The sequence below is a fragment of the Pomacea canaliculata genome, linkage group LG4 (genome assembly GCF_003073045.1).
Source record: "Pomacea canaliculata isolate SZHN2017 linkage group LG4, ASM307304v1, whole genome shotgun sequence".
In the NCBI taxonomy this organism is placed as follows: domain Eukaryota; kingdom Metazoa; phylum Mollusca; class Gastropoda; order Architaenioglossa; family Ampullariidae; genus Pomacea; species Pomacea canaliculata.
In genome coordinates, this window is record NC_037593.1 from 17,184,799 (window position 1) to 17,198,129 (window position 13,331).

At 36.1% G+C, this 13,331-nt stretch overlaps 1 protein-coding gene across 1 annotated transcript; it reads left to right on the forward strand.

Moving 5' to 3' along the window:
- Positions 1 to 25: 25 nt before the first annotated feature.
- On the forward strand, positions 26 to 10,937 carry LOC112561967. The gene is made up of 11 exons (XM_025234852.1): positions 26 to 239; positions 1,567 to 1,666; positions 2,096 to 2,310; positions 2,629 to 2,781; positions 3,118 to 3,261; positions 3,875 to 4,201; positions 8,672 to 8,716; positions 8,914 to 9,110; positions 9,752 to 9,911; positions 10,091 to 10,219; positions 10,562 to 10,937. The coding sequence occupies exons 1-10, from the start codon at positions 41 to 43 to the stop codon at positions 10,186 to 10,188; spliced, it is 1,638 nt and encodes a 545-aa protein (XP_025090637.1). The 5' UTR covers positions 26 to 40; the 3' UTR covers positions 10,189 to 10,219; positions 10,562 to 10,937.
- Positions 10,938 to 13,331: the final 2,394 nt, after the last annotated feature.

Here is a 13,331-nt window from a genome sequence, read left to right on the forward strand (position 1 = left end):
ACAGTCATGTAACAGCCATGTGAAGTACTATGTCAGAAAGATGTGGCGATATATTTCTGATACTGTTTATATATTTGTATATTATACACATTTCCCAGGCAATCTGCACTTCTCATACGTACTCAAGTCAGATGAGAGGGATGGAAGTACTGCATACAAGTGTGCAATCAGCAATATTAAGTCTAATGTCATCAGACTTGGCAACGAGAACAGCCTGACTGTCACAAGCACTGGACCTAGTAAGATACTGTAGTCATTATGATATAATGAAAGAACTTTACTGCGAGTAAAGCAAAGAATATTAACTCAGTTTTGTCATACTTAGCAATCTGTTTTCCAAATGAAGAGGCAAGTTAATTCTCATAACGTCTGCTCACGGATTTTTTGTTTTGTTTTGTTTTGTTTTTTGGTTTACATCCTCTTTGATCTTCTGTAGTGTTCCCTGTATTCACGAAGTCTATTATTATTATTATTATTATTATTATTATTATTATTATTATTATTATTATTATTATTATTATTATTATTCCTTTCCCCATATGGAGACACGATCGATGCTCTTGACAAAGGGCAAAAGGAGAATAAAAGGGATGACAAAGACATACACCCGTGCAGAACATACATATACTCACATGTACAGTTAACACACACACATGTTAACATACAATGGACAGTTAATCGATATACTGCAGTTACCATACTCTCATAAGCAATCAAGTATCAGGTCTCGTGAAGTTGTTTGCTCTCAGCTCTCGGCGAACCTCGTAACCGTTGAATATTCGCAATCACGAAAAGATTCGAACTCGTTCTAGACGTAAGCGAAATAATTCGCACGATATACGTCAGTGCTAATGTGTAATTTTCTCTCATATCTCCTTACTGATAATATGGATTGACAGTCGGTGGTAGATAACAGATAGACAAAAATGAAGTTATTCGATAGGGTCCAATGTTTTTCATAATTTTTTTTCCCCAAGTAATATAGTGTACTAAAACACAAATAAAAAAAAATAAAAATAACTGTAATAGTACTTAAAAAGACTTACCATGAAACATTAGAGCATTTGAAAGTAGTTTTTTGTCCGCAAGGCTTACTTGTTACTATAAAACCATGATTTATAAATACAAATTATAGCCAATACAAAAACATTATTCCACAGATTCACACATAACCCAATTTTAATTTACTTGGTAACGATCGGCATTTTTTCTGTCATCTTGTGCCATTTTCTCGCGTGGTCTGACAAAGGCCCTCGATCCATTTCTTCATAGTTGCTTTTGTTATTTAATTTTTTATTTAATGAAAAATACCTTTCTCTCTTTTAGTACTTAATCAAAGCCTGTGTTAGTTCAATTGTTTCTGTGTGAACGTGTATTAATATAGCAAAAATATATTTTTATCATTAGTATTTGGTGGAGCACGAATAGGCGAGAATATTGTCTTTTAAGTTAGATAAGGGCCTTGTGCATTTCTGAGACTGAACCCGCATCATTACATGTTAAACAGAATCAAATATTTTCTTAACATTGATCAAAATTATGTGAAGACAGAACATTTTATTCCAGTTCCAAACTCTGCACCAAAGCTTCAGTACAGCACCTCTGTCTCATTCCTAACTGTGGAAGTTGGGAAGAACGCCACACTGGAGTGTGTCTTCAGTGGATAGTGAGTGTTTTTGCATACACAATTTTTCTTCACTATACCATCAGAATAATACTTTTAGAAAACGGAATGCATCTTTTTGCCATAATATGTTAATAAAAAATAATGTTTTACTTAAATATAAAGTCAAACACCTAATTCCTAATGATTTTCGTTTTGTTTTGTTTTGTTTTGCTGTGTTTTTGGTGTTGTTGTTGTTTTTGTTTTTTGTTTTTGCACAAGGCATAGCAAGCAACATCTCATCTGAAACAGTACTCAGAGTTACATAGATAATAATAAGAATAGTAAAAGAAAATGTGTTTAAATATGGTGTTAGACTGATGTCTTACTCTTTTTTATATGAAGCATCTTTACTCAGCATGTATTAATTAAAAAATTGATGATCTGCTTTAAGTCAAGGATCTGACATTTCTTTTTACTTTTCGCACTAAGCGTGTCATCCAGCATCCCATCAGAGACAGTACCCAGAGTCACGTGGTATGACCAGGATGGACGAGCCATCACACAAGGAGGTCACTATGATATTACCTCAAATGGCCGAATTCTTACAATCATGAATGTGACAGAAGATGATGAGAAAACCTACCGCTGTAGAGGAACCAATTCACTGGGTGCTGATGAAGGAAACCTGGCTCTCAATGTCACATGTACGCTGTCTATTAATTCTTCTGAATTAATTTGAACAGACTTTTCCTTTCTGTTCGATCAATCGTCTTAAACCATTCTGAGCAATATTTTTTGTCATTCAGTCTTCTACAACCGCTTTATATATATATAAAGTTTTTCTTTCAATTATACGATATCATCTCTATGAAAAATTTTGCTTTACAATGTACAAAGTCCAGGAACGAAAATAAAGAGGTAGATAAGATAATGGCCGTCTGCAAGCCCATTAATTTAACAGATATCTCTACAACCAGCTCATCAGATGATGTTTCATTTATTGTCACTTCAATCATCTTCAGCGCGTCCTATCTGGGTACATCGTCTGGAGTCAACGACAGTTGTAGAAGGGAAAGATGCAGTGTTTCACTGTGTCACCCGGTCTGCGAAAGGTGAACAGAGTCCTAGTCAGCCAAAGTGGGCCCTGAATACAAATCAGATGGGCTCCACCTATGGTAAGGGAGCTTTGATTGTCTGGTGTGGTAAGCTTGACATTCAAATGATTTGAGCAAAATAGTATGAGTGAAGCAGATTCTTCTTACGAGGCGGTTGGTGTGCACTTTGAACTTAAGCACATTCTGTTACTGTTAGATAATAAACCTCACGTTTTTGCATGATCATGAGAAGAAGGGGAGAAAGAAAGAAAACTCTTTTAAACAGTTGTTGCTTTCATCAGTGATCTTTCTATTCATCAGAAGGTACTGAATATCAAGATGACTTTCCTTGTTTGGTCTTACTCATTTCTGAATCTTCTAGCGGTGTATATTGTCTTTATCCATTACTTGTTTCAGATCCCAACAAGCACCAGTTCAATGCTGACAGGACCACACTGACAGTCAAGTTTGTTAACAAGAATAGAGACATCTCTTGTTACCAGTGCACTGTGGCTAACAGTGTTGGCATGGTTCATGATGATGGCTGTGTCAATGTTATTAGTAAGATTTACTTTCTTTAAAGCCTGATCATAAATACAGTAAGAAATAGAACACTTTAGGCTTTGGTAGAGTCAAGAGCATATCGGTATTAAAGTACTTCTGACAGAGATATTTCGGGGAAAAATGCAAACTTAAACATAAATGTCGGTATATCGGTAAAATCCTAAGAGATGTTGGAAAATCAAAGCTGTTTGTTTTCTCGCTTCTTTCTTCTTGCACTTCAATTCAAATTTAAACATGCACGTTTGTTTACTAAGCATAATATACCAGATGAGTATTATAAATAAACATTTAAACACACACCAGGATCATGAGTATAATTTCTTAGATTATTGAGAGCGAAACATGAGCTGTGTACTGTATTACAGTAACCGACATCCAGCACACCGGAGAGAAAACATCAGTCTCGGTTCAAAATTATTAAACCCTGAATCTTTGTCTTCCATGCGCCACTCTCTTCTTATATATCCCAGAGACGTTTCTGTTTTTAGTCTTAGTGTTTTGTTTCTTCGCCTTGTCGTACACAACACATGGCCTTGTATCAAATCTTCCCCTCTTTTCTATCAAAGTTTCAGCTGCTTGTATCAACTCTAGTTGTGTTTGCCTTTTCCAGAACCAATTGAGATCAAAGTGAGACCAGCAACTGAACAGTCGGTCATGAAGGGAGATGAAGTGGACCTGACTGTAGTGGCCACCACAGACCCACTCTATGCACCTAACATGACTTACTCCTGGATCTTCAAAAATGTGTCTTACACTGATGACAGAGTTCCACCTTACGTGACCTTTGACTCTGTCAGCAAGAGGGCTTACATCAGCACCTCGGGGCTCACTGATGAGGAGTTCAGAAGCATTGGTGGCATTTACCGCAGGGTTATCTCCCATCCAGTGGAGACGGTTCATGTTGATGTCAGTGTTGAGGCAGAACATGTACCTGTAGGTAGGTACAAACATTTTAATGGGTCTTGTGCTTTATAAAAATAATTTTACAATTTTGTTGATTTAAAAGTAATTTTATGCCATTCTACATAATTTTTGTTCCGCTCAGAACGCAATAATTGGAAAAGTCCAAACAGTACTATCAGATTTAATTATCAACAGAACTATTAACCATTATTTTAAAATTTCTGTCGGAAAGTAAAGATAGTGTGATTTGCCTCGAATCGGAAAACCAGCAATCTCTGTGAGTCTAAAAGTTGAGTGAAATATTCCATAACACAACTGTTATAATAGTGAATAATCAACAATAAATAATTTCTGATCGTTTATAAATCATTTTCTGCTTTATTGTAATATTTAACTTGTTGTAATGGGCCAGTCTTAGCATGTACGTGTATAGGTGGATTGCTGTCTGTCTGCCAAGACCAACACTTAGCGTCTTATGAAGTTCTCCGCTGTTAGTCTCGGCGAGCCTAAACAAAGAGTGTGACTAAACCGGAAGCTTTGTTTACACCAGCCTCGTTTTAGTAGTTAATCTGAAATGTGAATAAACCGGAAGCTTTGCAGTAGCATGCCTCATTTTAGTAGTTAACTGGAAAAAATAGTCTGCCAGCAGTCCAGTAATATAAAAAGAGTCGGTGTACGTCATAATAGCGGAAGCGGAAGCATCCAACATGACAACCACGCGGCTGTTCGTGGTATTAAAACATTTGATAAATTAAGAGCCTAAAGAAATCTCCTTTTTATATATTAAAAATTATAAACCTCGAACATTCAATAAATGTATGGAATAGATTTTAAGATATATAACAACAAACGGAAGGTTTTTAGAAAACTATTCTCTTGTCCTATTTATTTGATGAAATCGAATCTTGAGAAAACAAAAACAAAATCTATAAAATAAAATTCCTGGGCTCCGGTGCATAGGCGGTCTTAACTTTTCGTCTTAAGATGCCTTGCTTAACTCGCTTTTCGTCTTGGCTAAGTTCGCGGTCTCAAGCCTGTTGCATGAGCGATCTCAGCCCCTTGCTTAGCTGAGAAACGGGTCAGGTCAGCGCGGCGGTCGAGGTCAGTGATATAAATAAATTTGTCCGGGAGCGGCCTTGCCAACCGTATATTCCACCAATGAAAACTGCGCTACAGCGATGGTGCTGAGCCGCGAAATTCGTCTGCGCACCATGGCTGAAACGAAGGAGAGATGTGCGACAGCGAAAAATTAGTCTTAATCGAGGAGGTTACCAGGGAGAAGAAGAGGCTTTACCAGAAAAAAGAAAAAGATGAAATAAGAAAGAAATGAGCGGATTTAAGATCTTCCATAATTTCATTTCTCAGTCGTCAAAAACATCCACCCACGGACAGGGGGGCCACCAGAAACACCCGTGATGAATGGAGAAAGTGATAAATATTTTGGTAGATGATTTCAGAGAACTGATGGAAGGCACAAACATCGAAGGTTAGTCATTTTGTTTACCTGTGTAGATTTTTTTTTTACGTCTGTGTCATCCGCAGAAAAAGCTCTAGATACCGAGAGAATGCAAATGCAAAGCCTATAGTCAGCACACAACAGCCAGTTTGAAAATAAATATTTCCATCCGAAATACATTTATTTAAAATAACTAGATACATTTCTGATTTAGTTTTTGTTACAGGTGGTGAATCATTTACGCTGGTTCCTCCAGAAGTCTTTCATGATAGGGGAGAGTAATAAAATAATATTATTGACATATATAGGAGGTGCAATATAGAACACTCCAGTTCAATCTTCTAATTCAACAATGGAAATGCTTTTGTTAGAAGTATATGCAGATTTATTATTTTCATGCATAACAAACAACAATGAATTGAACATTTCAGATGATGATGTTTTCAAATGGGAAATTTTAAAAATGTACTTTATAGCACAGATATTCCTGATGGTATTTTTGAACAAAACATGAAATATTGAGGAAAAGCCACCAAGGTTTTTGTCTTTTAGAGAGGGCAGCTACATATAATTTTCCACAGCTGGCTTAAAATTATAAATTGTTTAATTCAAGTGCCAAACACAGACTATGACATAATTTGGGAGATGTACACAGCAGGTTTGTCTTTACATCCACAGTCAGTTTGGACATTTAACAAGTTTTAACTACAAGTCTAATACATGTTACAGTACCAGTGTTCTACAGTTTAGATTCCAGTAGACACTCAGCTTCTGAATGACACAGATTTGCAGTGTCTACATTCTTAAACAGTTGCAAATAAGATGTTATGAAGTTCTGAAATGGCTACACCTGAGTCCAGTGAAAAGTGCTAAATATTAACTCTAAAGAGAAACATGTCCTTCACAATCCTACTAGCAGCATGTAGTAAATATCAACATAACTGCTTTTTACTAGTTACTTGGCATCACAAAGAATAACAAGCAACACAATAATATATTTATATAGAAACCTTACACAGAAGAGTAATTCAAGCAATACCTTTACATATTCTAATGCAATGGTAAGTACTCAGTGCTCCCAAGTAGAAGTGTCATGAATCAATTGTTCTAAGAAACATTTCTTTCGTGCAGCATCAAGACCACACAGAGTTCCACACAGCAATATTCAAAGCCATCAAAGCGGCTTAGACCTAGACAGCTGCACATTTCTGAAAAAAATCTTTTTGACTGTCAGATAAAACACACCAGGTGATGTACCAAGCAGTCAGAATTCCATCCGTCAACTGGGTCACCCGAAGAAAGCAAAATACCTGATGATACAAAAGAATGCACAACAAAGATAAGAGAACAAAAAACTTTGTAGCTCCTGGACAGTGAACTTGAATCTTGTTAAAAAAGAATTGCAATTCATGGAAATCAAAATAAATCTGGCACAGGCTGAGGTAACAAATACTAGACAAAAAAACAGATGGAAAATGAATTGGTAATGCCAGCTGCTGAAAGTGTTCACCAACTGATTGTGGTGGATGTTGCTATTCAGCCAAAGTCAAATTGAATAATAATGTGACCATTCAGTTAGAAATTATGACAGCACAATGGAACACATGATGATTTTTGCTGCTTTGGCAGGGATGTATCTGAAGTCACACAATATATTCTGAAGCATATGATATTAAAGGGGAGGAGTTCTTTTCCTTGTCTGCATTTAAAAAAAAGGGAAACTAAGCCAGTCCCTCAGCGGGTAGCCACTGTCTCCCATATTCATCCCATGTCAATGCCGTCAGCCACTACAACTTGCATTGTGCTTGTAGCGTAAAATTGTAATGCCACCATCACCTGCAAAAGACATAGGAAATATTATTGACCTCAATGATTTATATATTTTAGTATTCACATCTAAACAAAACTGTCCATTTTTAGTTAAAAAGGACGATGTGAACATTAACCTATTATGATTATCTATCTCTTGAGCCACATGTTTACAACTTGAGACATACTGCAATGAACTGCCTGTCAAATTGATAAACATGTATTAAATCAAACTATATAAGATATTCTGGGTGCTCTGCTACTTTATTCTGTGTTGTTTTACTTAAATACGATGCCATCAATTTTTTAATAATGTTTACATACTCTAAAACAACACTTGGAGCACAGTGGATGGGCCAGAATTGTGCGTCTGCTCATATGACCCAAGTATAGCAAACTGAATTTTTTTGGATTATTGCTGTCACCAGAGTGAAAGTAGAAGATTTTCATTACTTTTATTGCAAAATTCAAGTTTTTTCCTTTCCAAATATATATAAGTTTTGTGGTCTCGTGTTTACCTGAGAGCAGCAATAATAACAACAAACATCACCCACTGTCGTCAACACCGTCTTAAGTTATACGCCATTGTTTTGTTATGTGATTATATTTTGAAGTCATGCTAACATTATTAAATATTTTTAACGTAATGCTGTCAATTACACTTATTAATTATATATTTATATAGTGGTGGTGACTATAGTCTTACCTGCAACAAAGGCGGAGTAGAGCCTTTTCGTTGAAAATGATGGTCGAAATCATTTTCCACTGTTATGTTCGCTCGACGAAATCGAAAACGATGAAACAAATCGACGTCATACATTTCAAATTGATTTGATGGATCGCTGAAGTAGTGAAAAATCTGTATTTATCAATGGTATACGCAGGGCAACTCAGTAAACAACACGATCAAGCGCCACTGTTACTACGACAGCCGCCGTACGGTCATGCGTAAGCAGCGTGTCGCGGTTAAGCAAGGAGTTAAGCCTGGGGGGGACCAGTCTCAAATTTTAAGACAAAGACCGCTTGCTTAGCGAGTTGAGACCGCCCATGCACCGCGCTTAGCAGGCGTCTTAGGTTAAGACAGCGTGCTTGGCTTAACTGCGGTCTTAACTCGAGTTAAGACCGCCTATGCACCGGAGCCCAGGTGAAGAACTTAGTCGAAGCCTGACATCAATTCACGATCATAATTATTTTACTTGATTTACTGGAAGAACTAATTATAACAATCTTTAATTGCAGATCACACTGAGTGTGGCTCTGAGTCTGGCTCACCTTCTTTTACCAGTAAGTTTTATTGTCTCACCATATGTTTTCATGAAGAACACTATACAAGCACACGTTTGTGTTTTAATGGTTTACATGTGAATCCTTATATCCATCTAAACATTCTGTTAATTTATATATATATATATTGTAAAGAGTCAGATGCCTAGTTTATATTATATTTGCTTTAAGGAATAAAAATAATAATTTGTTTTCAGATACATTATTGAACAGAGTTCTCAGCAAAATTGAAGAGCAGAGTGAAGTACTACAGGATGTGGTTCGTAAACTGAATCAGATCACTCTACTTCTTCAAAATGTGAAGGAAGATGGCTTATCCCTGCCCCTAACTAATGAACAGGAAATAGAAAGGATGGAGGAGGAGCTGATGGATGAGAGATTTAGAACAAAAATGGTATGTCATTAAATATAATGTGTAAGTAATAGAAACCCTTTCAAAATTTTACCTTAAGCATTAACTGATATATATATATAAATTATGTTATGCTATACAGTCTTGATAAACCATTTAACAGACAGGATGTAGCATCGGCTCTCAGGTTGACTCTCTTGACAATGATCAGTGGTCAGTGTAGTTTTGTATTTACAAATACAAAGGGTTAGGGTTAGTACAAAATATAAGTATAAAGTACAAAATAATGCAGTATTTTATTGGGGAGATACATAGAATTCGTTTAATTTATAAAACAATTTTGTCACTTACATTACATAGTGTCAAAATGAGCAGTCTGTGTATATTAATTATAACTACTGCGATTTTTCTACTTTCATAAAGAAGAACTTTGATTAGATTCTTAATTAAATTGTTGATTTGAGTCATTTAATACCACTAATTTCCCCGAAGTCCCAAAGGGTTTATTTAAGAGACTGGATCTGAATAGTAGTTATATTCATCATGAAACCATAGGTCACACATCAGTGGAGTAGGATTCAGCATTATGTATTATACAGACCATATCCAGTAAATTTATTTATTCATCATTTGTATTGTAGGTTTCTACATGTTGGAAATAACAAAATATTTTTTAAAAACAGGTTCAGCACCTCTCGCGTATTGGAGGAGACTCCGTCACTTCTCTTACACGAAGAATTTTAAGACGTCTGTTTTCTCCGGAGCTGGCTCAAAGATACAATTTTAGTGGATGCGATGGAAAAAATAGTTTCCAGTCACTGCAGCTGAGAAGTGTATTATTTGGTGTGTATAGTTTTCGTTTGTGTTTGACTTCTTTGAGGTGTACGTCAATCTGTACTTGAAAAGGACAGTTTCCAACCACTTTTTTAAAATAGTAAAGTATTTTTTTCCATACATTTACAAGTTTATTATTGTGTATGATAGTATTTAAGTCTACCATTACAATTTCTTTTTGTGCACAGACGCAGTCCGCAAAACTTTTGCCGGTACATGTATATCGGAAGCAGAAGTGAATGGCATTGCCCGAAAATGGTTTGGGAATGCGAGAAATATGGATTGAGGGAGGATTCAAAGGGCGATGCTCTCTAATGGTAAGTGGAATTATACAAATGAGTTTAAGTTTCGATTATTAAATATTAATTATTAAATTATTAATGTTTAAGTTTAAATTATTAATTAAATTATTACCTTACCTTTTTCACTAAGGATAAATTGACTACTTTCAGATAGCATCTAAAACCAGTATATACTCAAATAGCCATCAAGGCATTATAATTTAACGTCTTTTTATTCGACTTTTGTTCAACTTTTTGTGATTAGTATTAGTAGATTTATGGATCTAGACGATTACATCTAAGTGTGGGAGGTTTGTTCTACATGGGTGAAAATCAAGTTATGTAAATATATTGTAACTGATTTTTTTTCTTCCACAGGAATCCCACTATTCATGGGCTGATTTGTTATGCCTCATTTTTCAAATCTTTTATCTTCTCTGTAAATAAATTGTTTAATTTTCATTATGTAAATAATTATTTCAAAAATAACTTTTATGCTGTAAATAAATATAGTCTGTAATTTTTCTGCTATAATAAAAATGAGGATTTATGTAGGGGTCACAGTGAAGTCGTTATGAAAAGATGTGTCTTCAGTTTAGACTTAAAGGTGGTAAGAGAATCAGAGTGACGAAGGCTGACAGGTAAACCGTTCGATGTTGATGAGAATTTTTAGGAGAAAGAATTCTGTCCATAAGTCTTTGTCTTAGTGGAATTTGCAAAAGATTAGTGTCAGAAGATGAGCGATGAGGTCATAATGGTGTATTTCGGAGAGGTACCGAGAACCAGTGCCACAAGCAGTAGAGTAAGTAAAAGTAAAAAGTTTGTAGGCTATACGGTCCACTACTGGCAGCCAGTGAAGACATCCAATTATAGGTGATATACGTTTGTATCTAGATGGTCTACAGATGAGGCGAGCAGCGTTATTCTACATCCTTAGATGTCTGTCAAGAAGATACATGGAAATTCCAGCTAAAATTAGTTTTTGTTGCACGTCGTTTCTTCAAAAGCAACTTATATCCTGTAAATAATTTAAACTGTTTAACCTTGTACTTATTGCTGTAAATAATAAAATTGTTGAATGGTATCTCTTGCCTACTAGTTGTAGTAGTTGTACCATGATCGAGTGTAAGAGCATGCATGCACTTGAAGGGGAGGAAACGATGAGATTTTGAAAAACTGTTGAATTTTTTTTTTCATGATATGCAAGCCTGTGTACTGGTGGTGGTAAAGAAGTGTGAGATTGGGTGAAGGATGGGTTTGAAGGGTTAACAGTGTACCATTCACAACATTGCCTGGAATCAACACCAATCAGAGAGAGAGAGAGAGATTTAGTTTGGACTATTCAGACGTTAAAAGTCTTCCTTTCTCGTGCTAAAGTAGCAGTTTTTCAGAACCACGAGAAATGCAGACTGTCAGCATCAGAATAATCCGATCTGTCGCTCATTCTCTCTCTCTCTCTCTCTCTCTAAGATTTGTGTTGACTACTGTCAATGTTGTGAATGGTGCACCAACGTGACGTAATACACTGTTACGGAGCTCGTTGATCACAGGTGCCAATCGTAGAGGATAATTAATTAATTAACGGATGGGTTTGGAGGCTGAAATTTAGATGTTAGGTTTATATCGCCTATATCTATTAATATCTAAAAAAAACGGCATACTATTCATGTTTGTCTTTAACCGCTGGAAAGTGAGATCGGTAAGTGGGGTAGAGACACAATATGAAATCCTGTCCAGGAAAGGCGGCGGCTGGATGAGACAGTTTTTGCCTTCAGATAGTCATCAAAAACAATGAAAACATGAACAAAGAAAAAGCATTTGGATTCCTCATCAAAATAACAAGTTTGGAACATTCTGGAACATTATGTTGTAAAGAAACAGATGTTTGAAAATATCTCAGCCAGGTCTGCAGACAACAGAAGTGTAATGAGTTGTGGTAGCTCTCGTATTGTTTAGTGTACGAATGGCGTCTTGTGTCTGACGTCTTGTGTGCGTCATTTGTTCTACGTCACTTGAAGCAGAAAAAGACGTCATATATAAAAGAAATTCTTCTCAAAATGGCCGTCTTTAAGACTCTCTGTCACATTCCTCTGAACTTGTGCCTCTTCCATTCGATTCACCTGCAAATCTCTTCATCCACATCGTCATCTGCGGGGGCTCTTCGAAAGTTCTGTTGTGTGTGTGTGATACGTCGTGCGTATGCAAGGTAAGTGTACGTTGGTCTTATTACAATAAAGTACAGTGACAATCACCACTGGACGAAGAGAATAACTATAGAAATAAAGTAACGACATATGTCATCGCTGGTGCTTTTCATCATCTAGCAGAATTGAATCACCACAGTCTCTGAATGAACGGTTCTTTGCCGTCGTTTATTGGTTAGTGGAAGAAGACAAATGTTTCAAGACTATACTACTACTACTATCACGCAGAATCCCCTTCATATAAAAGCATACATTCACCCCCTGAGGCACACTGAAAACGGACCTCTTCCATTACTCCTAAAAACCTTTCCCATAATACTAGCCCTGTTTCACAGCCTTCCTTTTGCAATATCATGTTACTCTCAACTCTTGTTCTTGTTATTTGGTTCCTCTTTGTGTTTTCTGTATTTGACTTTATTCTTCGTTTGGTACGGTTGTTTATTTTTTTCATTTTTCATAAGTTATTTGTTTGTTTTCCTGTACCTCGTATACTGTCCATGTTTCGTTCTTGTTCTTAACTGCTAAGAGCATGCTCCTTAAAAGTGTGAGTATGCGCTTTAGAAATTTTGTATTATTATTATTATTATTATTATTATTATTATTATTATTATTATTATTATTATTATTATTATTATTATTATTATTATTATTATTAATTGGATGGGCGAAAGTCAAAAGCTAAACCGCTGACAGTCGATGAATAAACCTCGCTTGGTAAGGAAGATGGTGGACATGTCCTGCTAGTGTAGGGATGAGTAATTTGTCCTCGTCCATAAAATTATACGGAAGCACGACTTCCGAAACCTAGTAACCCACCATTGGTAGACAATGAGGGACAGTCAGTCATGGCCATATTAAAACTACCAGAAGGTGAACTCAACAACACGGAGACGACAGAAATCACGAGACTAGGTCAGAAGCTGAGCACGGTGGGGTGGGATGGG

Coding starts and splice junctions, on each gene's coding strand:
- LOC112561967 (XM_025234852.1), top strand. CDS start 41: ATGTGGCGATATATTTCTGATACTGTTTATATATTTGTATATTATACA. Junction 2,782..3,117: donor TCAGATGGGCTCCACCTATG/GTAAGGGAGCTT, acceptor TACTTGTTTCAG/ATCCCAACAAGCACCAGTTC. Junction 4,202..8,671: donor GGCAGAACATGTACCTGTAG/GTAGGTACAAAC, acceptor CTTTAATTGCAG/ATCACACTGAGTGTGGCTCT.